Raw genomic sequence first — 27,646 nt, forward strand, 5'->3', positions numbered from 1 at the left:
TTTGTTCATTTAGTTCTCACAATTCGTTGGTATTATAAAACAAAGTCTTGGTTTCACTTTGCTTTTGATGGAAACATGATGTTCTTTCCCCCAAAATCTCAAGAAAAATGTGACATCAGCATCCTTCTTATAAACTCTCTGACTGGCGCGGATTGCATTCTGATTGGCTCTGGCGCCCTTCAGTCATCTGCTGGCCCCGCCCCCCTCAGCCCTGACAGCGAACATAAAAAGGACATGTACCCCGGCAGTGTGACGAGACAGCTACTTAGCTAGCTAATTAGCTAGCTCGTACAGCCGCGGACTTCATTGTCCACAGAGATTATTGACGTCCAATAGTTTAATTGATCATAAACTGCAGCATATATGTAGCTGATTGGTCATTTTAAATGGCGTTCAATGGCCACCAGCGCGAGGATGAAGGTATCGACGAGGACGAAACGCCCACGAAGCAGCCGCGCTCCGAGAAGGAGATGCCCGGTTGTTTCAAGACCGAGCCCCACAATGAGGCGTCCGGCTCGGCCGGAAGATCCACATCCGAGCGGCGGACCTCCAACTCGACGATGAGACATCGGGCCGACTCGGTGAAGAAAACGAGGCCGCGTAGGTGTTCACATTTCTTAGCGTGGGCTTAGTGTATTTACTGGGGGAGATGATGGCATCGTCGCATGTTTACAAAAAAAAAAAAAATCAAAAGGCGTTCCCCCACAAAAGACAGCCAGTGAAAATACAGATTCAGGGAGAAAATCCTTTAATTAGCCACATAAACACCTCAAAATAAATAGTACAAATCTGCTAAATGTGCTGTGATGATGCTAAAACGGAGGAAATTAATTTTGTTACAGTGTAATATCGGTGAGCTGTAGTGCCAGTAAATAGCCTGGATCTATTTTGCAACAAGATGGCGTTCGTGGTACACACTGTACCGCTGCTTCTGAGGATGGAGCTGCATGTCATTATGTCCGCCAACAATGAGACATCAGATGCATATGTCCCCCACTGTCATTGAACATTTCATTTGTACAAATAAATAAATAAATGGCATATTATCATCAAAATGAAAACAAAATCTGGGTTGGTGAATAATATATTTTTGCATGTTTTTTTCTCACATCTTGCAGCATTTCCCTGGTTTGGCATGGACATCGGCGGCACCCTGGTGAAGCTGGTGTACTTTGAGCCCAAAGACATCACGGCAGAGGAGGAGCAGGAGGAGGTGGAGAACCTGAAGAGCATCCGCCGCTACCTCACCTCCAACACCGCCTATGGTAAGACGGGCATCAGGGACGTGCACCTGGAGCTGCAGGACCTGACGCTGTGCGGCAGGACGGGCAACCTGCACTTCATCCGCTTCCCCACACACGACCTGCCCGCCTTCCTGCAGATGGGCCGCAACAAGCACTTCTCCAGCCTCCACACCACCCTCTGCGCCACGGGAGGGGGGGCGTACAAGTTTGAGTCTGATTTCCGCACGGTGGGTCTCCGTGTGGCGTCTTTTCAGTTTGGTTTTTACAGGCTGGACAGCTGAGATGGACAGGGAGGAGAGAAAATCCACACATATTTATAGCGTGTGATGGAGATTACTGCAGTCATAGCAGGGATGGAGAGCACTGGAAATCCACAGCCTGTGAAAACTAGCACAAAAGGTCATTTAAATAGATGTCTTATTTTAGAAAATCCTAATGCGGCTGGCAAAAAATCAAAGCAATTTAATTTTCTGACCAGAGCTGCAGTTATCCATCAATTTCCTGATTATTTTCATGATCTTCTCAGAGGCTAAAGTGACCAACTAACAGTCCAAAAACACAGACACTCTTCATTAGCTATTAGAAATGACAAAGAATGGCATTAAATCCTTAAATTTAAGAGGCTGGAACCAGCAAATATTGCACATTTTTGCTATTAATCGATCATCAAATAGTTGGCAATCATTTTCTTTCGATCAGCTATTTGACTTATTGTTGCAACTCCAGTTCTGACATGTTGTTAGCATTAACTTTCCTGCCATCTGCATCATGAGAATGCAACAGAAATGACAATAAGATTAACCATAATGTTCATTTATGCAAGGTAAATTCTATGTAAATTCAGTGCAAATAAATATAACGCAGGGTAAAATTAGTCAAAAGGCAATTTTTGCCTCCTGTAGTCGGCTGGCCATGGTGTTATAAATGCTTCCTTAAATATAACAAGGCTAAAAACAAAGCAAAACGCAGGTTTAAGATTGGAAAAGGACAGATAGTTGTTCAGAACTGTAAATCAGTTGAAGCAGGCTGTAATAAAGGTTCCTGTTTTTTTGCCCCCCTGCTGTCCCTCCTCATCCTGTGTTCTCCTGACCACATCCCCTCAGTGACGTAATCCATGTTCTCTCTTTCTTCTTCAACAACAAAAAGATGGCGGACCTGCAGCTCCACAAGCTGGATGAGCTGGACTGTCTGATCCGGGGGGTGCTGTACATCGACTCGGTGATGTCCAGCGGACCCTCGGAGTGCTACTACTTTGAAAACCCCACTGACCCGGATCATTGCGTCCAGAAGCCCTACACACTAGAGAACCCCTATCCTCTGCTGCTGGTCAACATTGGGTCTGGGGTCAGCATCCTGGCCGTCTACTCTGAGAGCAACTACAAACGAGTTACAGGGACCAGGTAATTATCAGTGATGGAGATTTAAATGTATTATTATGTTGTGCAGCCCTGTTTTATTCCTTTTTATAGGACTCAGTGCCCAAACAATTGATAAAAAAAGGTCTGAAAAGGCTAAAATGAGCATTAAAATGAGGTGTTTGATACCAATAGACGCCGTGCTTCACCTTGAAAGTTGTGACAGGAATTCTTCTCTGTCTTCTGGTATTTTATAGACCAAATTGTTACCAGATAATTAGAGTAGATCAACAGAAATGATGCTTTTTGTTCCTATGGATGCTCGTTTGTTTTTGTTAAAAATCAGACCATGTAAAGTCAGTGATGGAGCGATTGCACAGTCAAGTGCAGAGCAACAAACAGAAACGTGACATTAGGGAACCACACATGCTGATACCAGCTTATAAAAGCGATGACTGGATTCACAGGAGGGTGGCCTGTTGGGTGACGTCTGCCCTCCGTGTCTCCCTGGTGTGAAAAGTTTTTTTTCCCAAACCACTTTCCTGACCAACTGTTTAGCTGTGAAACTGTGAGTTTAATTAAAACGGTCCTTTTTTCTTTTCTTTTTTTTTGTGAGTGTGGTCAAGCTTAAAGTTGGACTGATGGTTTTCCCTCCTCCTACGCTCTCTGCTGGTTTATTTTTACATGTGGTTTCTCTGTCTAGTGGTTCTGGACTCATGAACGCTGAGTTCTCGCTCAACATAATGGCCCCTTGTGTTCAGAAAGAAACACTAGATGAGTGGGTTTGAATTAGGAGTCTATAATGTTCATTCTCTTTTCTTTGACGATAAGCCAGACTTACTTTTGGCAGTACCTTTATTTCTCTTTGCCCTTAATTTCAGACTCCAGGTTAGACGTTTCTATCCCTGCCCAGCCAAATGCTGATGTAATTACATTCCTAAAATATCAATAGTTCATATATCATCCGTTTGTGTGTGTTCACAGCCTCGGTGGTGGGACCTTCCTGGGCCTGTGCTGCCTGCTGACCGGCTGCTCTACTTTCGAGGAAGCTCTAGAAATGGCTTCTCAGGGGGAGAGCACCCGAGTGGACAAGCTGGTTCGGGACATCTACGGAGGAGACTATGAGAGGTTTGGACTGCCAGGCTGGGCTGTAGCCTCAAGGTGCGGGTTTACAGCAGCTTTTTTTTTCCCCCACTTGATATCAGTTCCATGTACAATGAGCAACTGAAAACCAACTTCTATCCACTAATATTTATTACAATTGGCTTCCTTATTTGGACATTTTGATGCATATCATTACAGAAATTCCAGAAGCTTCTAAAGTACTTGTTTGTGTGACGTGGTTTGTGTTTTTTTTTTTTCTTGTAGTTTTGGCAACATGATGTCCAAAGACAAGAGGGAGTCAGTGTCCAAAGAGGACCTGGCCAGAGCAACGCTGGTCACCATCACCAACAACATCGGCTCCATCACCAGGATGTGTGCTCTCAATGAGGTCAGTGATGGGGTTTGTTTGTTTGGTGAGTGTTTGTATCAGTCAGGTTGTTTTTAAAAAGGGTTTATTTAAGGTTGAGCTGTCTGTGGAAAAGTCAAATTCTCCCCACCGGCGCCCCCGCTGGTCGTTTTCCTCTTTGCGTTCAGCCTCTTTACGGTGCTGCCTTGTGGCGTCTTGATCAAGCAGCATTGTACAGGGCTATGAAGGCGGAGAGGATTTAAGCTGCACTATCTTCATTTACTACAAGGATGACAAAGAAAACATCTAAGAATTTGAAACCAGCAAATGTTTTGCTTAAAAAATGACTGACACGATTAATTGATCATTTGAAATAAGTTGTCAGTTTCCTTTAATTAGTCAACCAGATGTTGAAGATCTAATGGATAATATTCGTCGGCTCATTGTTATTTCCTCGTTCTCTTTCATTACCAAGAACATAGAGAGGGTGGTGTTCGTGGGAAACTTCCTCAGAGTGAACACCCTCTCCATGAAGCTGTTGGCCTACGCCATGGACTACTGGTCTAAAGGACAGCTCAAGGCTCTCTTCCTACGACACGAGGTAAAAACCTCAACCTCTTATCGTCCGCTGTGTTTACGATGAGCTCAGTGATTTCTAACTGTTTCCAACTTCTCTTGATTTTCAGGGATACTTCGGAGCTGTTGGAGCCTTGTTGGAGCTCCTGCATCCGTCCTAGTCCGTCCCAAACTGCATCCAAAGAAGAACTTCATGTCAATCTGCTGCAAAGACCATGAGCACTTTAACCTTTTCAGAGTGGCAGTGGGATGTTACGCCAGCCGTTAGACAGTTAACTGTTACATTTTTGGTTGCGGCAGGTAAAATGTCAAACATTTTCGGGACACTGTTGTGTTCTCTGGCTTCTACATGTTGATGCACATCTGCTGTCGTGGTCAGTAGATAGAAGTCTTTCTCCTGCCCTGACAAAAGAGTCACTGTCTGCAGGACTTTAAAGAAACTAGTTCAGTCTAAAAAACATCTCAAGGAAGTTCACCACAGCTGCCTGAAATACTGTCGGTTAAAAAAAAAAAGTACTCGCTATTACGTATTCTTGTCTTGTGGACTCAACGAATCCTCCAGTTGGGATCAGGTCCTGGGCCCAATATTAGCAAGTACTTTTTATGGTTTATTTTAATTCCTCGTAGACACCAGGTGGATGGGAGTCACTTCAGTTCTCTGTTGATATCCTTTGTGCTACACGTAGATACCTGTAGCTTTAAATCAAACATCACTGGCTTTTAAAAGTCATGGATGATATCTTTATTGGTGACTTTGCTATCAGCTGTTAATTATTCTGTCAGGTGAGATACTGTCCTACTGCTCCTATTCACCTGGTGGTCTTAATAAGCCTAAACAAAACACTGGGAATCATTTACAGCCACTTATTTTTTTTATTATTTGTGAGCATTTACTCGTCACCAACAGTTTTCCCGTCACTGGATGTTGACTAACATTAAAACTTGTGTGTCCGTGTCTTTCAAATGACGAAAGTCACATTTCATTGTATTCTTTAATAGCAACATTAACTTTTACCGTTATATATGGTCAGTTGTGAAGATTGTTTCTGCCTCTTTCAGTGATAAATGTTCTGTTACAGTAGTTTTCCTTATTTAAAATCAACGTTTGTAAAGTTTATCACCTCGTGTTTTTGCTCTAAGCTGTCAGGATGTCAGGAAATCGACAATCAGTGTTGGGGGTTAGTGACAGAAACTAAACAGCCCCTTTTCCCAAACCTCTGCCCTGCTGAAGTGCCCTTGAGCCACTGCATCCCTTTCATTGTCGAGAGAAAGCAAAACAAGATGAAAGAGATTTGATTAATGTGAAAATAGAGGTTACGTTGGGGCATCGCATCCCTGGTTTTTGTCCCCGAGTTAAATAGAAGTTATTTTGATGCAGGAGGTCGGTGCATCCCTCCAGTGGAGGTTTTAAGTCACGTGACCGCAGTTCATTTCTGTTTTAGAACCATCTTCTGTAGGCACTGAAATGAAGTATGAATGTAGGTCTCGATCATCGTCCCTGCGGTTTTTGCTCTTTAAGAGCAATTTAGCGACGTTGAAGCTGAAACATTTTGAACCTTGTGTCTCTGATGTGCGTGTTATCAGAGCTGTTACACGTCCCCTCATTTCATTTCATGCTTACCCGTCCTAATTTTATCGTAATCTCTTTGCTCAGTAATCAGTCCATTGATGGATTACAGGGACCAGAATGAATCACAACCTACCTAATGACGAGATTTGACTCCCAAAGTTGTTGTAAAGTCGGTGGACACAGTTCTTTCAGCCGTCAGTGTGTAAGTTGTATTCAGTGAGCTGATTTTAAATGAAGTGCCTGTCATGTTTTTGTGTAAAATACATTAATGTGTCCAGCAGTGTGATTTTAAAATGAGACAAACTGATTCTCAATGTAATTCTCAAGGTTTCCCGCTGTTGTCTGCTTCTACTTTGCAAAAAAAAAAAAGTACCTTTTGTAACAGAGTTACAGATTTCTTATTGCATTGTCACGATTAAATCGAATATTTCATATCTTTGTGTGACTTGTGGCATTTTTATGAGAACTTTTCAGGTAAGTGGTGAAATAAGTTCATACTGGTTGAATGAGACATGCCTCTTTTTGTTAAATTTTAATGGTCCTCAAATGTTTTATTAATATTCTTATTTAAAATCAGCATTTTTTATTTTGTTAGCCTTTAGTCATGTGACTCCAATGCCGAATTGTATATATTGTTTGAAAGAATAGGACACACCTCTTCATATTGGATTTTAGTGCTCCCCATATTTTTTTAGTAATATTTCTGACTAAAACTTTGCATTTTTTAAATATATTTCATGTCATGTGATTCAAAATCAATGCCGAATTGTATACATACCGTCGAAGAATAGAACAGACCTCTTTTTATTGGATTTTAGTGCTCCCACTGTACGTTCATTAATATTTTTAATTAAAAATCAGCATTTTTAGCGATAGATTCCATGTCATGTGACCCATTCGCTCAAAATCAATGCCGAATTATCTTCCTATACTAGTTTAATGAGACACAACTCTTTTAACTGGATTTTAGTCTTCGTCATATTTTTTAAAACACATTGAATTAATATTTATTTAATTGTACTGGTTCTTCTATGGAAACTATTGAAAAGAAACTCGACAAACATGCAGGTCGACACAAAGATATCTTATTCATTATTTTTTTAAGAGGAAACTTGTCCTCAGTTATTTTCCGGCTGTAAATCTGCGGACACGTCGCGCCTCCTCAGGCACGTAGCCTCCGTGTGAAATAAATGAAATGCACGTTTTTTCGGCTTTATGCAAGAGGAGAGACAGCCTGTTACAGAACCATCCATGAAAGAGTTAGTGTCTTTCTTTCCAGGGAGGAGATCCAGCCCACTCCAGCCTCCTCCTCCTCCTCCTCCTCCTCACTGAGGGCTGCACAGCTGGCAATTTACAGACAATAACGCCGTCAGGAGTAAATTGGCTGCTCGGTGGACCACTGGCCCGCAGATCAGACCTGTGTGTGACGGAGGACATGAATTAACACAAGTTCTGGGATATTAATTGAATCCTTTTTGTCTGCGGGGGACTCAGTTTGGATCAGCTCCCCCTCCTGCGGCTCCCCACTCTCCACTGGAACCGTTATAACCTCCTCATACTGCAAACATAAGGTAAGGCACGTTTCATAACACTCTGTTGTGTTGAGAGGAAGAAAAATGCAGCTTAGAATCGAGGTTTAGCTGCCAAACTCACATTAATCTCTCTGATCTCAAAGAAGAAAGCAGCCTTATAAGTTACACTGAGGCTGGTGCAGCTTTTATAACTGTGTGAGGCAGCAGTGTGCCATGAAATCACCTCATACTGACTCAAGCTCCATCTACAGAAGTGTATCTTTTCATTATATATTCAGATATACAAGTGAAACTCCCTCCTTTACTATCAGGATGCTGATCATTAGAGAGGAAAAAAATGTCAGGAATGCTGCAACAGGGAGCAAATTTGTTCCCCAAAGCCAAATATAGACTTGGAAAAGTAGTCTGAGGTGTATTCAAAGGAATCCCTGCTCCTGTAAATGTGCTAAAATACACTTATTAAGGCTGAATAAGATGTGGATTCATTTATTCATGCTTTAAATATCAGATATATGCGACATTTGGGTTACAAAATCCTCATTCTCACTTTCTTGGAAGCCAGCAAGTCTGGAGGTTTAATATAAATGTTTATTAATTGTTCCACAGTCCAGATGCTCAGCAGCTGTTCTCCAGAAGATAAGTGCTGAAACTGTCCGTCGGTGGGAGTTTTCTGATTTCCCAAAGTAGCTGATAAGACAGATCGAGTGTCACATCGGAGGAGAATAAACAGATAAAATGTTGTTTCTCTCTTTGAGTTTGTGGTGGTTTTGTGTCTGGGCTTTTTATTTTTTTTGCAAACCCTAATTGCGCTTTCTCAGAATTTCTACGCTTGACCACCATCTGTTTCTGGTTTGAGCCACTGCAGTTTTTTTTTTCCCTTCCACATATGATCTATAATGCAGCTCACTCCATCACTCGTCCTGTCCTTTGTGATGTGGCTTTAAAGTTTCCCAAAGTTTCCCAAAAGTTTCTCCGAGGTCAACAACACCAACAACAACAACACCACGCCGCCGCAGCACGGTAGGAAAATCTCATCTGTTGCCCGGTTTTGTTTCAGTGTGACTGAGGGGCAACAAGGTGCAGACCTCTGGTTGTGATTAGCAAACACACAAACAAGAGTCCCATGTGTGTTTGTGTTTTAGTGGGAATGTGTGCTGATGTGGAGAACTGCCGCCTGGATGATTTGAGCCTTTCACAAGACCTGATCCATGAGCACATTGGTATGGAGAGTCACTGCTTTAGTGACGGGGGGGCGAGAGAGGAAGAGAAACAGTTCAATGTGTGTGAGAGAGAGAGAGGGTTGGTTTGAATTAGTGTTGGCCCTTTTTTTTTATTACAGTCAGATACTCTGGACTGTGTGACGGAGGTTCATTGGAACAAACGCTGCAGTTTTTTGCTTTGATTGGTCATTTTAAAGTAAATGTTAGATGCACAATGTGATGGTGATAGAATAATGACACCATCTGCACCTTTAAACCTCTGTTTCCCCGAGCTGGTTCTGTCCGCCACTGGGCACAAATTGCCCTGAGAAATTAAAGTTTGCTGGTGATCTCGGCTATGAATCGATAAGCTCAGGTCTGGTTTTGTGTTGGTGGTCTTCTCTGAGGATGAAAAGCTGTTTTTCCATCAGCGGCGCCAACAGTAATACCACTTGGAAACGCCGTGGGGGGGGGCGGATGTTATTTGTTACAGCAGCTGGTCCGTCCGCCTTTCAAGATGATTCCAGTTAATTAAGTTTGGGTCTTGGTTTGGTAGCTATTATCTCTTACCAGTAATGAGAACACTGTACTTAAGTAATTCCAAAGTTATGGAAACTTGGAGAGTTTACTACAATGAAGACACATGGGAGGTGAGATTATCAAGCAGGTTTGTGAAACGCTTAGAGATGATTTAAACCGCTTTTTTTTTTTTTTTGGAGGTTTAACAGAAAGTAAGCACCAAAAATGTTCATCCGTCATTGCACAGGAAATCTGTGTGTATGTGAACAATATGGTGAGTTAACGGTGTTGTTTGAGTGTAAGGATTGGTGAAACAAGTCCACAGTTGTCTTGTAGATGTCGTTCTCACTCTCTGCTGCTTTTTAAAGGGACGAACGCCAAACCAGACTTGATTGTAGCTGCTGGAAAACACCTGGTTATGTCACAGTGTCTAGTTTGACCAGTTACCTGATGGGCTCGTCGGGCTCGAGACTTACAAAAGCTTTTAAGATTCAGAACATCTTCCGTGACTAAAGCTCAGTGTAAAGCGTGTGTGTGTCCGTCCACACACCGTGAAACTGGACTCAGACGACGCAGTCAGTCCCCAGACATGTTTTGGAAAAGGGGACCTAAAGGTTGTGGTCTCTGCACAAACACATCACACTACTGTATTTGTGTCTCTGGAGGGGAACAACCCCCCACTCGCTAAAAAAGCTGAGACGGAGCGTAGCTGTCAGGTTATCAATAGCGGGTACTATGTTAGCACGCAGCGCCTACAGGAAGGTTTTAAGAGAGCAGAGTGGACATTTTGTAGGGAAAAAGTGGCCTGTTGTGTCAAGAAATATGAATGAATACTACAACGATTAAAGTTTCCTGAGTGATGGTGGAAAACTGAATCGTAGCACAACGTCGTCGTTGAAAGAAACTGGACAGAAAAGCCATAAAAAACGATGAACAAAGTGTGAAAGAGCAGCTGTTAATTTCATAGACTTTAATTTAATCGACGCCTGGACATATTTAAAAGTTCCCTGTTATTCTTCTTCTTCAATTCATAGTCAAGTCAAGAGTGAGCAGATGGTTTGAATCAAACTTGTGGAGCAACTCAACACTTTCATCAGCCGTGTTTCCCAATGCTGAGTATATTTTCAGCTCCTCTGTGCAGGTCTTCTTGTTTCATGTACACTATACTGAATAACCGAGCATATATTTTGACCGGTGTCTCATTCTGACACTTAAGACTTGTCTTTCTGGTCAAAAAGACCACCACTGTATGCAGGATCACAGCAAGTACAGTCAATTTTATTGCAGTTTTCTAAGCAGAGGGATGTCAGGGAGAAAGTCTGGAGATATTATTGATGTGAAGATGAAACCGTCTTCCTTTGTTATCTCAGATCTGTCTTTTCTTTCTTCTTCACGTGAAGCTGACATCATGGAGAAGTCAAGACGCAGGCATCAGTTTGCATTCAGCCTTCTGTTTGGGTTCTGGTTAACTTGCTGTCTGGCCCAGACGACACCGTCAAGCAGAGCCACGCCGACTCCCACATCGGCACCCACGCCGGCACCCACACCGTCCCCGTCCCCGTCCCCCAAGCCACTGACCGATCGGCTAAAGGTCAGACTGGCTGGATACCCTCGAAAACACAACGAGGGTCGGGTCGAACTTTTCTACAAGGGAGAGTGGGGAACCATCTGTGACGACGACTTCTCGATAACCAACGCCAACGTGCTCTGTCGCCAACTGGGCTTCGTCTCAGCCACGGGGTGGACGCACAGCGCCAAATATGGCAAGGGCCAAGGTAAGAGCAACCTCAGCTGCCTCTTGAGATTCAGTTTCTGGTTTGATACACTGTGTGCTGCATTCATAGTCTCTAAAATAAGTGCAACTGTGGAGAGTTCGCTGCTGTAAAGCCCCCAGAGCACCAGTGTGTCACTCCCAGGCCTGGACTCATTACACCCTGCGGGCCTGGGAGTGTGCTGGAGCCACACTGACAGTCTGCTGCCTGTCCAGGGAAAATCTGGCTGGACAACGTGATGTGTGGCGGAGGCGAGAAGAGCATTGAATTCTGCAAGTCCCGCGGCTGGGGCAACAGCGACTGCACCCACGACGAGGACGCCGGCGTCGTGTGCAAAGACGAGAGGATCCCCGGCTTTGTGGACCCAAATGTTATCGACGTGAGTAACATTTTAAGAGATTTTGTAATTTTTCTGCAGTAAAATTGATGTTCAGAGTTCATTAAGAAGCTTTTATATGACCATAAACATTTGTGTTTACAGCCTATAGACTGTGAGGTTTAACGCCTCAGTGAAGCTGCAGCACACATGGTGCCGATTAGCTCCGTTCTATACCATGTGTCTGAAAGAAGCAGCCTCTCCAAGAAAACGTGAGGTGGTGAAGTGTGTGCAGAGCGTTCTCAGTAAACCTGACATACCTTACATAACAGAGTGCGGCATCGGTTCCTTCGGCTGATTGTTTGTGGGGTTGAGCCGGGTCGTGACCTCTGGGAAGCTGAGGAGCAGATGTGAAATCCAGCTCTGCTGATGTGGTCCAAAGACAACAAACAGATAAACAGATATTCGACGGGCTGTCGAGACTAGAAAGTACAGTGTTCGGTTCACTCTTCAAAAAAAAGGTCTGTGTCTGATTAGTTTGGTCTGTGGTGTGTGGCGTTCGCGCACTAGAAGCAGATGAACTCGTGTCTGCGAAGGTCCAAACCTCAGCAGGTCCCACAAAAACAATCTGAAAGGTCTGCAGAACATTTCAAAGACCTGATACTCATTACGTAGAATTGAATTGTGATTTAAACTGACAAATACAAAACGTCTGCTGGGATCTGACAACAGAAGATGAAATCAGCCTGATAACTGCCAAACCGGACAGATGGATAGTTTTGGCGCCTTAACCTATTCAAACTACGACTGAAACGTTTAAAAAAAAGAAGGAAGAAGAAGAAGAAAAATGAGTCTCATTCACAGGAGAAAGGTATTACCAAGGGAAATAATGTGATTTAGAAATTACAACCTTATATCCGTGTTGCATCCGGCACATTTGCACGAATAAGTCTGTATTTTATTCGAATGTCGTCCTGGATTTGACGCCAAGGCTCTGTGAAACATCAGCTCCCTGAAGCTGAGCATCTGTTCAACACAAGCCACAGTGCTGATATACTTCATTTTACACATTCCTGCCATTTTGCAGCTCAGTTGATATGCTAGTCTTCACTTTTGGTTTCATGTGGGACACAAATCCTCGTCTCTGAGATGAGAAGCTTTCAGAAGCTCTCCAGCAGCACAGTAAAACTAGATAATCACACCACAGTCGGGCGGGACGACACTGAAAACAAACCTGAGAATAACCCTGAGACTGTAGGGAGTAAGTCTAATGAATACTGACCAGTAAATTGCTTTGCATGAATAAAATAATTGTTTTTAATCATATTATTATACAGAAAGCTCGACTCTCTGTGCTCCTTCACTCCCGCCTCCTCCAGTGGAATCACTCAGAGAGAGTTTGTATTCACGGACTCTTCAGGTGGGAACGACGGCCGACTGAATGTCTAAATAAGCCTCCAGTGTGCTCAGTAAACCCTCCCTGGATAAATAAAGATCGAAGCTGTTTTCCAGCCGGTCGTCATTTTTCCATTTGTCCTCTTTGATGTCCCGTCTGTTCGACTGTGACTGGTACGAGGTGAACAAGGTTAGACCGGGGGAACCGTCTCCACAGACCACTGGAAACAGCTCGGGTAGCTGGATGAGGTGTAACTGTGCTTAGAAAGATCTGAAGTGGGCGGACTCTCTACGACTCTCCCTCCGTCTGTCTGCCTGTTTCTGATGTGGCGTCCAGACTTCAGTCTTCGACCACAGCCAGTTTTTTTTTCCCCCCCAAATAAACCAGAGTGGAAGTGACTCAGTCTGCAGCTGGTAATCAGAGATAGTCACGTTTGACCACTTACGAGCTGCGAGTGAGAAGATTTAACCTAAATTACTCTCCGTCACAGCTGTGACTCACTGTTTAGTCTGCTCCTCTCTGCAAACTGAAGCTCTGGATCCTTGTTAAATTGTCAAGTCACGGTGTGTTGAGTCATCAAACTGTAGAAAGCAGATTTACTGTATCGGGCTTTACAGCTTCATTCGTGGTTTGAGTACGGAAGCCTGGGGCAGAAAAAAAGATGCGAGTGGTCCATTTTACATTTCTCAACATTTGTTTTTTGTTACATTCATTATAAACAAACTCAGAGTCGACCTCGATTTGTTCCGAACAGGCTCACGTCGATGAAAACAAGGTAGAGGAGGTGCGTCTCCGGCCCGTGGTCGCCGTGGCCAAGAAGAGGCTGCCCATCTCGGAGGGCGTCGTGGAGGTGAAATACAAAGACGGCTGGGCGCAGATCTGCGACGTGGGATGGTCCATCAAAAACACACGCGTGGTCTGCGGCATGCTGGGATTCCCCCATGAGAGGAAAGTCAACAAGAACTTCTACAAGTAAGTACAGCGTGAGGTTCAAGGTGCAGCGGCACATCTTTCATTTGCACCAACAGTGAGACTCAGATCACTTAGCGACTCTCTCATTCACTCAGGATGGGATGTTTGCTGCAGCCCTGTTTGACATTCCTGTGGTTTTAGTCCGTAAAGCAAAGTGGCAACACGTTGACCGAACCACACGCAGGATCTCAGCCTTTGTTCAGTAGAGAGTGGACATTATAGGACCTGCTGTTTACTGCGTGGACACGAGAGGAGCTGCGTGTTAACTTTATCTTCCATCTGCCACAACTCGCAGCCCGACAACAAAGCACATGTGCGTCTGATTGTTCTGTTTTTTTCTTCCTTAAGAGGATGTTTTTGTTTTTCCTTTTTTTTTGAGGGGGGAAAAAGACGTCGTCCAGGTCGGGTCACATATTTCATGTTTCTCTGCCTCTGGTCATTACTTTGCAGAGAAAGCTGAAGAGCGATTATTATAACCGCCTGCAGAGATGAAAAAGTTTGAGGCAGCGTGTGTTTGTCACATCTGCGGGGCTCCGTTTGGCACCGTGAGCTAGTTCAGTGAAAAGATAACAAGTTAACAAGTCTGATTTATGATTTATTGTTTAAAAACTAGATCATGAATCTCCTGCAGGTTGTTTATGATGCAGAGGAAAACAGAAGAAATGTTTCCTCTCACAATCTATTGGCTTCCTGTGCACAAATACCACACAAATATTAAAAATAATAAATCATTTCGAACAGTCAGACAGAATTACAAGATTAACGGTGTAATTAAAACACTTAGGACCTCATCACAATGTTCTCTGTACTGTATGTCCTCCTCCTGTGGGGTGAGAGGACAGTGATTACTTCAGTGGACTCTCCGACCTCCACGTTCTCTTCCGAGTTTGTTCTTCCACTGTGACTGCACACATTCCTGGCCGCGCTCCAGTGGACGCCGTTTTTTATTCGTCCCCTGCAGATGGTTCACAGTAGTACGAGGGGAAGTGTGTGTTTTCTCTCAAGCGTGTGTGAAGGTTGCAGCTCGGAGGGGAAACGGTGTGTGTGTGTGTGTGTGTGTGTGTGTGTGTGTGTGTGTGTGTGTTGGGGGGGCGAGTTCAGGTAGGTCTCATAATGCACAGACAACAATGACTGCAGTGAAGACGACCTGCGTGCAGTCAGATTGTGTGATATGAGTGTAGGAAGTTCTCGAGATAGCGAGGAACAGACACATGCTGAAACAATTCGCCAGTTGCAGATTTTGTGACAGCCATTTTCCTAAAATGTGACTATTTTCACGCCAAGCTAGATGGACGGTTTTGCTGGCGAAGCATTTCCTGTACACGTGAGGGCAATATTTCCCGTGCTACCTCACAGTGTATTCAAACTTCTTCTTCTGTGTTCATTGTTTTGACCCCTAGCAGCAGAAATCACAAATATATGTGCATCTAAAGAGAAATCTGCCAGTTTTAATCGACTAGTTTGTCACAATCACCATCAAAGTTGATGACTGGACTTCTAATGCATCACCAGCCAATGAGCAGGTAGGTATTGAGTTGTTTTAGCTGCTGAATGAGACTCAGTACACCACCATGGTGCTGAATTCTGAATAGCTGGAATAGTTGTGTAATTGTGATCGTACATTGGTCACCTGAAGTCTGCAACATGATATACTGCGGACCTGTGGAATGTCAAACATGTTATTCGCCGTATTGAAAGACATGTACGAGTGCAGCGCGGAGACAGTGTGTGTTTGCATGTAGTCTCTCTCCTGTGTGTGATGGAATCTCGGCTGTCTCACTGTTGCAGACGTCTGAAAAAGCGAGCGGCTGAGAAGGTCTCCAGGCCAAAGGTTAATGTCTCAGCCGGTGGAAGGTACACAGTCGTCTGGGGGAAAACCCACCGTCCAGCGCCGTCTGCACTCTGTGTACTGTACTTATGACAGTGGGTTTCCTGTTGGGAGTAGATGATAGTCAACCACTTCCCCCCTCTCTCTCTCTTAATATCACATTATGATGATATGCAGCATGTGGATGGGTTTGTTTTTCATCTTTCTTCACATTTATACCAACGTGGCACAGATTGTTAAAAAACTGACCTCATCAAGGGAACTTCTGGCGCACGGATTAGAAGGTTTAAACCTTTTTGATAGGACAGATGTTGGCAATCTGTGCTGTGTCAGTAACACGGGCTTATTTGTTTGACGGATTAGTCCTTTTTTTCATGTAATGCAACATCTGTAAATCCCATTCCTAACTACAGCATGCTTTTTGGAGGAGGGTCAGGTTGGGTTAACCCCAAACCAAATGCTAACCCTAATCCTAACCTGACACAAACCCCTAAACCCTAACACTCTTCATTTTCATGACTGAATAAACTGAATAAACAATCTCACCTTAAAGGACAACACATACTGTTTTTATTTTGTTTATATGTGGCGGACCCTGCCACCTCTCTAGCTTCAAAACAATGTTGCTAATCCCCTCAGTGAACAGCTTGTTTATTCAGTCGTGTAAAAGAAACCTCATAGTGCCCCTTTAAGATATGACCTGAGATGCTTTCTGTGTCAACGCGTGTCCACATATTTTTGGCCATGCAATGTGGATGAGCCTCTCAAAATAACCCAAGAATTTCCAAATTCCATGTGTCTTGATTCTTTGTCATATTTGTGTTTGTTGTCATTTTAAAAGGATGTGTCTCCTTCAACATGTGTGTGTGTCTGGTGCGCTGGGAAAAACATAATCTGTGTTGAAGGAGACACATCGTTTTGAGCAGTGTAACAGTTTTAAACCTAATTGTGCATCGTGTAACCTTTGTGACTTAATTCTCACTGTGCTGCAGTCTAACCCGTGTTTACCTTGCAGGCCGACTTCCAAAGCTAAAGCTAACTCTAAGTCTAAACAGAGCAGCCCTGGCAAAAGGTAAACTGAAGATTAAACAAAAAAAAAATCAAGTTGTCTGAAAAAGATACAAACACACAACAAGCCTCCCTCACAAACAAATCAAACTGATATGAAGTTTTAGGGGGATTTGCCCAGAAAAGTTGGATGTTCCCAAGATTAGAGAGAGCTAATAATTAGCCACATCCTTCCCCTGCAGTGTCACCACCTGCAGTCCACATGTGGATCGGAAGAACATCCATGACCTCATGAGTTATTTGAGCATTCAGTTTTAGTTAGAGCATCTTCATTTATGTGCAAACTATTTGGTTTTTGATTGCAAAGATGTACTTGCGACATTAATTCCAGGTTTTGGGAAATATGTTTACTGGTATTCACTTTCATGAAGCTAGAGCTTGTTAGCTTAAGTTAGCATGAAGAATGAAAACTGGGAGAAAACAATAAGCTCAGTCGTTGGATTAGTTAAATACCAATATGGATTAAACTCATGAGATACATGACACATTAACTGCTGAGCATTTAAGCTTCTGCAAGGCGACTTTTGTTGGATGTTTCTTCCTGTTTCCAGTTTGTTTACTGCAACTTCACGTAAACTGGATGCAGATAACTGGCCCATCGCAACCGTAGTTTTTCCTTTTGTTCAACATTTTTTTAGATAATCGAACACAATATCTGTGCTAACTTGTGTGAGCCTGATTGGTTTTATTCTTACTATAACGTGAGTTAATGGGTGTGAATGTTGTAATGACTCTAATTACAAACCCGCAGCCTTTTTATAAGGAAGTATATGTTCAGTTTTTCTTTGTGAATCAAGGTGATTATGTAGCTTCATTTGCAGTCATTTTTATTGTCATTATTTATTTTTATTTTCAGCATACTGTCAAACTTTTAAGTTTGATGCATCAGTTCAGTCATTTAATCAACTGTCGTGTCCCAAATCCACATTACAGTTTACACTGTGAGGAGGACTGAAGACAGAAAGACAGAAAGACAAGTTAAAGGAAGGAGGGAAGGAAGGAATGAATTGCCCAATAAATAACTTTAAACAGTCTACTATGACGTTAATGTACGTACTGTATAGAATAAGTGTGGGTTTGGGACACAGCTGATGTTTCCGTCATCACACTCCCTGCGTCTCGTCTCTGCTCCCTACAGATTATATTTGGAGCGTCAGAAGAACCACTTCCACATTCACTCTGTGGCGTGTTTGGGCACAGAGGTCCACCTGGCAGCCTGCCCCCTGGAGTTCAACAAGCCAAACGCCACATCCACCTGCGATGGCGGCATGGCGGCCGTCGTCAGCTGCATGCCGGGGCCGCTCTTCATGCAGAACAGTGGCCTGAAGAAGAAACTTAAAACTTCGGTAAAGTGGTGTTTAAGTGAAGTCCACCTTGACCGCAGCTACTGAACACAAGCAGTCTGGATAATATTCCCTCAAGTGCACAGTGTACTGTAGATTAAACTGTCTTTATTGTGTGTCTGCTTGTCGTCTAGAGAAACGTGAGGCTGAAGGGAGGTGCCAAGCTGGGCGAGGGCCGGGTGGAGGTGCTGAAAGACAACGAGTGGGGGACGGTGTGCGACGACCGCTGGAACCTGCAGTCGGCCAGCGTTGTCTGCAGGGAGCTCGGCTTCGGCAGCGCCAAGGAGGCTCTCACCGGGGCCCGCATGGGCCAAGGTCAGGAACACAAATATAGTGAATGTGCTGGTTTTTCATCTCATTAAACCCGTCACCTGAGACAGAAGGTGTCTCCAGACTGGACTTCAGTCATCAGCTGTCGATCTGCAGCTGCCTGTCTTATCTCTCATCTCATCCTTTAACCCCCCGAGCACTGATAATCTCTCCTTTAAGTCCACATTCCTTTTACGGATTCCTCATTCGGGAGCTTATTTTAATAAGTAAAGGAATGTTACGCATGAAGACGGAAGAGAAACAAAGACGTGATAGAAGAACTTCATCACCCTAAACAAACTGTTTCTCACCAGATCACTACAATAACAGACGAATCTCACCGTATCATTTCCATCTCCCACTACATTCCTGACATTAATTCTCCCTTCCCCCCATATTCATTAAATAGCTATTCTGAGGGTCCGTCAGGCACTTTTAGAGGAGAAAACCATCTGTTACTCCAGCGAGGCGACGGACCATTTCATGTGAAAATGTGGTGCTTGATTTTACAAGTCCAGCTTGTGTCTGAGCTGCCCGGCCGCCACATGAGTGACTGTAAAAAGTGACTGTAAAAAAAAAATCAGTTTTTAAGATACAGTTACTTTTTTCGGGTGATGAGTGGGAGTGAAGTACTTCATACCAAACTGTTTGAAATCATTTTCCCGGCTTTTCTCCCTCTCTGGACACACACAAACACACATTTACTGGACTCGGCTGGAAACTGCCTCGAAAATTTGGCCGAAAAGCAAAATCTGACTCAAAATTCCTCACTGATGGCTCAGAGCAGCTGAATGAAGGAGTGTGTGTGTGTGTGTGTGTGTGTGTGTGTGTGTGTGTCTGTGAGAAAGTGAGCGTATCTCCTTGGGAAAGAAATAACTTCTGTGTGAGGATGTTTGTAAAGGCTCATGTTAAAGTATCGGATTAATGTTCTGTCAGAGGAAAGACCTTTAAAGACACAACACACCCTGAAGCTGCAGTTCAGAGTGTTTACATTTACATTTAAGTATCTTGTTGAACAACTAATAATTGTCCGTTTATAGATTTACATGGATTTTTAGGTCATCTGTTTGCCTAAAAGTTGAAGGAGCAGTAATTACAGTACGTCCAGGATTCTGTATTTGGTCCTCGTCAACATCTGAAGTCGACTTAGTGAAACGGGTCACAGCATGAGGAAGTTGTTCCAGTGCTGCCACGTCACTCAGAACAAAAGTGGCAGCTCAATAATAAAATATTTATCTCAGTGTGTGTGTTCCTGGTTGGCGATTCTCCAGAACACGGAGGTGTGTGTCGCTTTTGGGTAAACTTCCCTGAGACTCCACCGGAGAAGAAACAAGCGGTCTTTTGAAAGGCGGTTCTGGGTGTGGACGGCTGCTGCCGTGTGTGTACATTATGATTTCCACCGCAGAGGAAGTCGGTGGAGGAGGCAGCAGCATACCTGCTCTGTGCTCGGGTGGATGTCAGACCACCACCTGGCCGAACGGTTCCAAGAAACATTCCTGAACGTCACCGAAGTCGGAAACGAGCGCCGCTGAAGGAATTCCTTTCAGAGACATTTCATAACTCGATCACCTCATGATGGTGTGACCCAAAAGTGATGGAGTGAGAGTTTAGAGGGTGGAGGTAAAAACAGGTGTCACTGACAGAAAGCATGCACACTTTAAGGCCCCGCCTCCTTAAAAGCCCACTCTGCTCTGATTGGTCCGCTCTCACAGGCCAGAGTCGTATAGTTGTGACATCACAATGTCACAGAAGTTTTAACAGCTCGTTTGAAGTCTCAGTTTCTCGTTTCTCAGTGGAATGAGCGTTTTGATACCTTCAATGTATTCATAAACAACCTAGATCTGCTTTAAAATCATAAATGGAAATCACACTTTCTACATTAGGGCTCCTTTAACACGCCTGGAGCTCATGAAGTGACCTGGATTGTTTCCAATCTGATCTACAGTGAGAACGTTATTAAATGGCTTCACGTGCATTTAATGCTGCAGCTAAACGAGTCTTTTAAAAGCTTCTCTCTGTCCGTCCATGTGACTGTTCGTCCAGGAATGGGTCCGATCTACATGAACGAGGTGAAGTGCGTCGGCCAGGAGAAGTCCATCTGGAACTGCCCCTTTAAAAACATCACCTCAGAGGACTGTCAGCACATGGAGGACGCCGCCGTGCGCTGCAATGTGCCCTACATGGGCTTCGAGAACTCGGTCAGACCTGAACCTCCTCACTAAAATGTCTCATCTTGTGTTTGTGCTGTTAATTTGCTTACTTTTTCACTATTTATTACATCAGTCAGAACTGTTTTATGTTGTATTTATTGTGTTATCATCTAGTTCTGCTGCTTAAGAGGTCTTTTCGTTCGACCCTAACATGTTTGATTTAGAGCTGATACTCACAGAAATCTCACATTTTCACTCTCAGTCAATACTTCTTCACTGCTGTCACGAAAAACAGTCATCTCATTTGTCGTTTTAACTGATTCATACTGGCTTTTACTGAATTAAGACCTGATTAATTGTTGAAAAATGTGCCAGAAAATATTTTTGGAGATCCTTTTTTTTTCTGACAGCACTGATTTCCTTTTAACACAGAGTATATCTGGTCATGCAGTTTGTATTTTACCAGATTATACCGTCCCGTGTTTCCTGTAGATGCACACAGAGGCCGGACTCAGTGGGATAAAAACTCTACAAGTTCTCAGTCATATAAGCCAAAAGTAAAGTTCATTTATTATGTTAACTTTGAAGGTTTTTGACGAGGCTGAAACACAAAAAACAGAGTTTTTTATCCTGCTTGTCTCTTGTGCATCCACATTCTGCCTTGTAGTCTCTAACCCGTTCGGCCCCGCACAGATCCGACTCACCGGAGGACGGACCCGTTACGAGGGCCGCGTGGAGGTGCTGGGCTCAGACTCTAACGGGACGCAGAGCTGGGGTCTGATCTGTGGAGAGAGCTGGAGCCCCAAGGAGGCCATGGTGGCCTGCAGGCAGCTGGGCCTGGGCTACGCTAACCAGGGCCTGCAAGTAGGTTAACATTAACAGCGCTGAGGGCAACTGTCTGCCTTCCAGTTCATGTAACATATGCAACTTAAATATACTGTCATGAACACTCAGTGATCCAACTGGTTTGATACCATACAGAGTCAGTGTATTACCTTCAGCAGATGTCTGTCAGCATGCTCGGTGTAGAGAAGCAGCCGGTGAACCAGTAGCTTTGTTTACAGTACGTGGACAATATTACCTCATTCTGATTCAAGATTTCAAGTCAGCTGTTTACATGAGACGGGATTAACAGGGTCTAGTGTTTACATGCAACATCTAAGGCGATGTCCTGTCATGCTCTTCCTCTTCCTCGTCAGATATTTTATCTCTTTTAGCACGTTTGATCAGCTCCCTGTCCCGAGGATAGATGTTTGTCTTCATTCTGTGTTAAGTTTTTTGAGAGTTTTGTAATAAAAACAATCTGGATAGCGTGCAGAAACATCGCAGCTGGGAAATAATCATTTTTTATTTGAATCAGTTTATGAAAAGGTTTAATTTACCCCTCTGCAACTGATTACTCCGACTGAGGTGTTTATATGGAGCATTTTGAACCTGTTTGGGCTCTTAAAACTGATTATAATCAGGCTTTGAGGTTACAGTTGGACTTAAATACAAGCTAAACTGACGAGTTGAGGAGGTACAGGTGAGGGGAATAAGGTGAAGACACAGGAAGGAAGCTGATTGGCTGAGGAAAACACTGTGAACAGGGCAGGGCCAATGAGGCTGATGCAGGACAGGTGTGGAGAGGAGATCAGGAGGGAAGCAAACACGCTAAATGAAGACGGACAAAAATAACATAAAAAAAGTAATCAGTATCAGTTTAAGTGCGTGTTGTATTTAGTATATTCCCACCATTTTTTCTTGCTATCAGACAGCTCAGCATTTGCGGTAATCATTCATGTGAAAGGAGTTATGTAAAAGCACTAACAGAAGTAATTAAAGTGATTTAGCACTAAACACCTACGAATAAACGCCACAACCTGCCAAACAACCAGTAGAGAAATGTGGGTTCAGCAGAAGTTTCTCCAGAAAGTTTTACAGTTTTACAGAAATATAGCGCCAGAGGAAAGAGCTGTCTGATGGAAATATTCTAAATATAATGTACACCTAATACACATTTTTTGGAGGAAGGCCTGTTATTAGGTGCCTAATATACATGTTGCTTCTGTGCCAGGATCTTCTCTCGGTTACTTCTTCAAACTGGAGGCGTTCTAACCACCATCTACTGTATGTAATACACTGACCAGGAATAAGTACCTTTCACAGTCCCACGTCAAAAACACAGAACTATCACTTGAATGTCTGACAGTAAATTATAAGTTCCATACGGAGTAGATGTTTTCTTCTCCTGCGTAGAATGCGATCCTGTCGTGGTCTTTTCTACGTGGGCCGAAAGAGGCAGAACAGACTCACACCAAGTTTCTAATCAAACTCACCACTGAACCCAAAGCGGTGACCTCATCCGGAAACCACGCTGACGGTCTCACTCCTAGAAAAGTCTAACCAAGCTGCTGCTTCAGCGACACATCCTCCGCCTACGTTAGTTTGAGCCCAGACGGCTCAGAGACAGGACAGGAAGTGTGTCCCCTCACTGACTCCCAGCAGGACGTTTTCTACAGATCCGGATAGTGGGCGGCCGGAGCACTTATGAGGGCCGGGTGGAGGTTCAGGTTGGGTCCAAGTGGGGCACAGTGTGCAGCACAGGCTGGACCACAAGGGAAGCCATGGTGGTTTGCAGGCAGCTAGGGCTCGGCTACTCCATGCATGCCATCAATGTAAGTAGATTTGTTCCACACTCAACTGATATTAATCACAGGAAATATTAGAAGCAGATGTCGCTTCGTTTCGAGGCTAGTTTTGCTGTTGTGGGTTCAATTTGTAATTCTAATTTATTGTAATCAGATTGAATCTTAGATAAAAATGTAGAAACAGAGAATACAAAGAAGAAAAACTTATCAGAGTGACTTAATATACTGTAACGCTTCAATCAAACTGGTTCACTAAAACAAATTTTGAATATAAAGAAACTGAATTAGTTTAGAGACTTAAAAACAGAAAAGTAAGAGCACCACACGTCAGAACATCTCAGAATAAGTCCGCATTAACTGTTTTAATTGACAATTTTTACATATAAAAAAAAAAACAGGAATCAGTTTTACCAAATTCATTTGGAGTAAAAGTTTATACCAAAACCTTTTAATAAAGCTCGTAGTTCAAGATCATATTGCAAACCAAAATATTGCAGTCATGTCAGGTTTATTTATGATATATATTAAAGATATAAAGATAGATGTCCCAACAGTTCCTCCATATAACAGATTTAAATCTCAGCTCTTTGCTGCAGGTTTGAAAAGCTGAGAGCTGTGTCGAGTTTCGAAGCACTAAACTGGAAGGAAAACTGGATGATTTGGATGAACTGATGTGCAATAAAACAAAATTATGGAGTGTATATTTTAAAAACAGCAATACAAACGTAAAGTTTTGGTGTTTGCGCCCTAGAAACAAAGAGAAATCCTTCTAGCGAGGCACAGAGAGCAGTTTCTACACCCACAGAAGAAAACATACCACAATTACAGGACGAGACTGATTTAGTTATTCTGTGGCTTCTTGAAAATGTAGTAAATCATTGACTCGTGTTGGAGTAAATAAGCAGGTGATTCTGAGGGGAAAGTGGGCACACAAACTTTGAAATTTGCATTTCTTCATGACAACATCACACCTGGAGCTCACGATTCAGCACGTCAGACACAAAGATTAAATATTTGAAGTTGAATTAACTGCAACAAAGCAACATGATACAAAATACTTATTTACCAACGGTCTGTAATTATGTTTATCGTGGTGTGGAGCTGAGAAGCCTCCCAGTAAGTCATGTAATTATTGAATCGCTCAGTGTCTGCACGAAGATATCGTCCTCCAGGGAACATAAACTCAGCATCACACTGTGTCCTCAGTGAGCAGCCAGAGATGAGTCATGAACATCTGTTTTACTGCAACACTCAACTCTCTGCAGCTTCAGCTTCCTGATCAATGCACTGTATTTCTTTTTGTTCGTCTGTTTGCTTGTTTTCTCAACCCTGAATCTAAGGAAACGTGGTACTGGGACAGCAGTAATGTGACGGAGATGGTGATGAGCGGCGTGAAGTGCACGGGGACCGAGATGTCTCTGAGCCAGTGCCAACATCACAAAACGGTCAGCTGCCAGAAGTCGGCTGCAAAGTTTTCAGCCGGAGTCATCTGCTCCGACAGTGAGTGACGACCACAGGGACAAATGTTTCAGACAAACTGCTCCAGTTACTGACAATTGTGATTTTAACTTGACTTGTAATAATATAATGAACACGACTCGAGTCCAATCCTGCATCTACTCCTGTTCCCAGCGGCCTCTGACCTGGTCCTGAACGCCCCTCTGGTCCAGCAGACGGTTTACATCGAGGATCGTCCCCTGCACATGCTCTACTGTGCTGCAGAGGAGGACTGTCTGTCCAAATCTGCAGCCAAGGCCAACTGGCCCTACGGACACCGCCGGCTGCTCCGCTTCTCCTCCCAGATCCACAACATCGGCCGGGCCGACTTCAAGCCGAAGGCCGGGAGGCACTCGTGGGTTTGGCACGCCTGTCACGGGTAATGCTGTCTTCATTAGTGTGGTCTTTAGAGGAGAGACTTTAATCTCAACAAATGTTAACACCGTCCTCTCTGTGCACTGCAGTCACTACCACAGCATGGACATCTTCACCCACTACGATCTTCTGAACGCCAACGGGACCAAAGTGGCCGAGGGACACAAAGCCAGTTTCTGTCTGGAGGACACAGACTGTCAGGAGGGTGAGTCTGACGCTTCAGTGTTGAACCACAGAGTATGGTTTCATGTGTTAGGAGAACCAGAACCAGCACCAAGTGACTGAGAGTTTGTGTGACTACAGCTTGTGTTTATGGATTCATTCATGCATCTTAAAATCAGCCGATATTTTTCCCAATCAGGTGTTTCTAAGCGGTACGAGTGTGCCAACTTTGGTGATCAGGGCATCACTGTGGGCTGCTGGGATTTGTACCGTCACGACATCGACTGCCAGTGGATCGACATCACTGACGTCAGACCTGGAAACTACATCCTGCAGGTGAGCATGTGTGACTCTGTCTGTATGAATCTGGCCCATCACAAGGTTTGATCCTCTTCAGGATCAGGAAATGTCCTCCAACACTGTTTAAATGTCTGATTTCTATCCTAAAATCAAAAATGTTTCCTTCTCTTTTCTCACCCCTTCAGATCGTGATCAATCCAAATCAGGAGGTGGCCGAGAGCGACTTCACCAACAACGGCATGAAATGCAACTGCAAATATGACGGACATCGAATCTGGCTCCATAACTGCCACATCGGTAAGATGCAGTCAAATATTAACGCCAAATTCGTCAGATTTTACATTTTTCTAACTGCTTTATTCATAATTTGTTAATCTCTGCAGGTGATGCATTCAGTGAGGAGGCAGAGAGAAGATTTGACAAATACCCCGGGCAGCTGAATAACCAAGTTTCTTAATAAACAATCATTTTTTTATCAACAATATGAGACCCACTGTGAGGGTTTAATGAGTAAAAACACCTCGTTTGCTCAAAAAGAAAGACACAAACCTTTGTCATTGAAGAAGCCAGCAGTATTTTCTCCTCCGGTGAATGTGTTGTACGTCTGAGTTATTATACTTGAATATTCAAGTGTTTTTTTTTAAAGCTTCTTTTCTCAGTCTAATGTGAGCTAATGCTATATTTTTATCACAAAATAGGATTTTATGAAGTCAGTCTGTGTATGACGAAATGTACAGCCTTCTATTGAATGTTTATATTCCGAGTTATGAATGAGGTTTTATTTTGTTTTCTTATTTTTTTATAACCAGGTTTTGTTTGTACTTGGAGCGGGCTGGTTCAGAACTACCTGAGGTGTTAGCGTTAGCTGTTAGCGGCAGCAGAACAGGAACAAGTGCAGCTCTGTGAGAGTCTTACAGGTCTGGAGTGCAACTTCATACTGGGTTTAAAAGTAACTAGTAACTAAAGCTGCCAGTTTAAAGTGTAGTTGAGTCACTGCGATGTGGTGGAGAGGAAGTATCAGGCTGCATAAAGTAGCACAACTCGAGTAAAATACAAGTACCTCACATTTGTACTTGAGTAAGCGTACTTAGTTTCATTCCATCTCTGGGAATTACTGATAAATGAGATAAGAAAGTCCTGTTTCCAAAAAACCTGCCGGTGCCTCAGAACACAGCGCACTTGATGAGTTTTATTTTGAAGGGTCCACGTGTTGCACAAGAGAAAAAGAAGGTTTTCACATCACTTCCTGTTCAGTTTTCTGCCATCTTTGTTCACACCTGCCTCCACAGTTCCATTTTGTGAATGTATTTATTACTACTATCAAGGTGCTCAAGAACAACACGTGTTCCTTATTAGCATTACGGTCAGTTTGAAGCCATCGTTAGCTTTAGTCCGTGTGTATTATTAATAGCCGTTTAGAGTCAGAACATAGATGTTATTGGGCAGAGACAAAAAAAATACTACAATTACACCCACGAATCGCTGTCTGTACGCTGATGTAATCACACCTGCTACACACAATAAAAAAAAGGATTGGAATAATAAATAACTGTGCTGTTTCTCACAGTGATTCTCAAACTTTCTGGTTTGTTGCCACATCTTGTTTTCTGGCCTTGTTGGTCTGAAGGCCTGAAATGTAAAATCACTCCACGAGGAGGAAACTGATTCAGGTATAAATTAACCATATGAGTACTCAGCGCTGATTAAATATGGGATAGAACAGCTGCTAATCTCAGTCTGCTCCATCGTGTCATCTGCTCTGAGTGGGTTTAGCTGAAGGTGTCATCCTCAAACATGTTTGTTTTTTGTGCAACACCAGCACTCAAAAAACTCAAATATTCAGCTGACAAGATCATAAAATGGATAAAAGCAGAAAATCATCACACTGAAGAAGCTGAAAACACCAAGTTTGTCATTTCTGCTTTGAAAATCAACTTCAATGATTGAATTTATGAATCATCTAAGTAGTTTTAGGTTATCATTTATGCTCTTAAAAAAATTAAAATTCACTGTATTTTTGAAGCGATCCAATGCTTCGAATAAGAAAATTATTTCCAAAAGGGTGGACTTGTGTAAAAGTGCA

The 27,646-nt window shown here is 43.3% G+C and overlaps 2 protein-coding genes across 5 annotated transcripts; both read left to right on the forward strand.

Annotated features, from left to right (window-relative positions):
- Window positions 1–201: 201 nt before the first annotated feature.
- On the forward strand, window positions 202–6,629 carry pank2 (pantothenate kinase 2). Of its 2 annotated transcripts, none has more exons than XM_037125446.1 (7): window positions 202–600; window positions 1,119–1,471; window positions 2,391–2,644; window positions 3,584–3,727; window positions 3,968–4,091; window positions 4,525–4,650; window positions 4,736–6,629. In XM_037125446.1, exons 1-7 carry the CDS (start codon window positions 387–389, stop codon window positions 4,784–4,786), a joined length of 1,266 nt encoding a protein of 421 aa, XP_036981341.1. In that variant the 5' UTR covers window positions 202–386; the 3' UTR covers window positions 4,787–6,629. The 2 variants fall into 2 exon arrangements, with proteins under 2 accessions (XP_036981341.1, XP_036981340.1); XM_037125445.1 differs by having other exon boundaries at window positions 204–600; window positions 3,584–3,760.
- Window positions 6,630–7,515: 886 nt separating this feature from the next.
- On the forward strand, window positions 7,516–27,112 carry loxl3b (lysyl oxidase-like 3b). Of its 3 annotated transcripts, XM_037125439.1 has the most exons (16): window positions 7,516–7,766; window positions 10,846–11,220; window positions 11,433–11,596; window positions 13,684–13,901; window positions 15,690–15,755; window positions 16,745–16,801; window positions 17,936–18,143; window positions 18,275–18,455; window positions 20,493–20,647; window positions 21,293–21,463; window positions 24,570–24,729; window positions 24,862–25,105; window positions 25,191–25,306; window positions 25,463–25,599; window positions 25,749–25,860; window positions 25,947–27,112. In XM_037125439.1, exons 2-16 carry the CDS (start codon window positions 10,854–10,856, stop codon window positions 26,018–26,020), a joined length of 2,430 nt encoding a protein of 809 aa, XP_036981334.1. In that variant the 5' UTR covers window positions 7,516–7,766; window positions 10,846–10,853; the 3' UTR covers window positions 26,021–27,112. The 3 variants fall into 3 exon arrangements, with proteins under 3 accessions (XP_036981334.1, XP_036981337.1, XP_036981338.1); XM_037125442.1 differs by lacking the exon at window positions 15,690–15,755; XM_037125443.1 differs by lacking the exons at window positions 15,690–15,755; window positions 16,745–16,801 and having other exon boundaries at window positions 7,518–7,766.
- Window positions 27,113–27,646: the final 534 nt, after the last annotated feature.

This window comes from Acanthopagrus latus, chromosome 16, assembly GCF_904848185.1.
Source record: "Acanthopagrus latus isolate v.2019 chromosome 16, fAcaLat1.1, whole genome shotgun sequence".
Classification (NCBI taxonomy): Eukaryota; Metazoa; Chordata; class Actinopteri; order Spariformes; family Sparidae; genus Acanthopagrus; species Acanthopagrus latus.

What these genes read in the sequence shown, in the direction of transcription:
- pank2 (XM_037125445.1), top strand. Translation starts at nt 387, where the DNA reads ATGGCGTTCAATGGCCACCAGCGCGAGGATGAAGGTATCGACGAGGAC. An exon ending in GGTGAAGAAAACGAGGCCGC is followed by an intron (nt 601 to 1,118) that starts GTAGGTGTTCAC and finishes CACATCTTGCAG; the next exon opens with CATTTCCCTGGTTTGGCATG. An exon ending in GGCTGGGCTGTAGCCTCAAG is followed by an intron (nt 3,761 to 3,967) that starts GTGCGGGTTTAC and finishes TTTTTCTTGTAG; the next exon opens with TTTTGGCAACATGATGTCCA.
- loxl3b (XM_037125439.1), top strand. Translation starts at nt 10,854, where the DNA reads ATGGAGAAGTCAAGACGCAGGCATCAGTTTGCATTCAGCCTTCTGTTT. An exon ending in AATGTCTCAGCCGGTGGAAG is followed by an intron (nt 15,756 to 16,744) that starts GTACACAGTCGT and finishes TTTACCTTGCAG; the next exon opens with GCCGACTTCCAAAGCTAAAG. An exon ending in GGACACAGACTGTCAGGAGG is followed by an intron (nt 25,307 to 25,462) that starts GTGAGTCTGACG and finishes TTTCCCAATCAG; the next exon opens with GTGTTTCTAAGCGGTACGAG.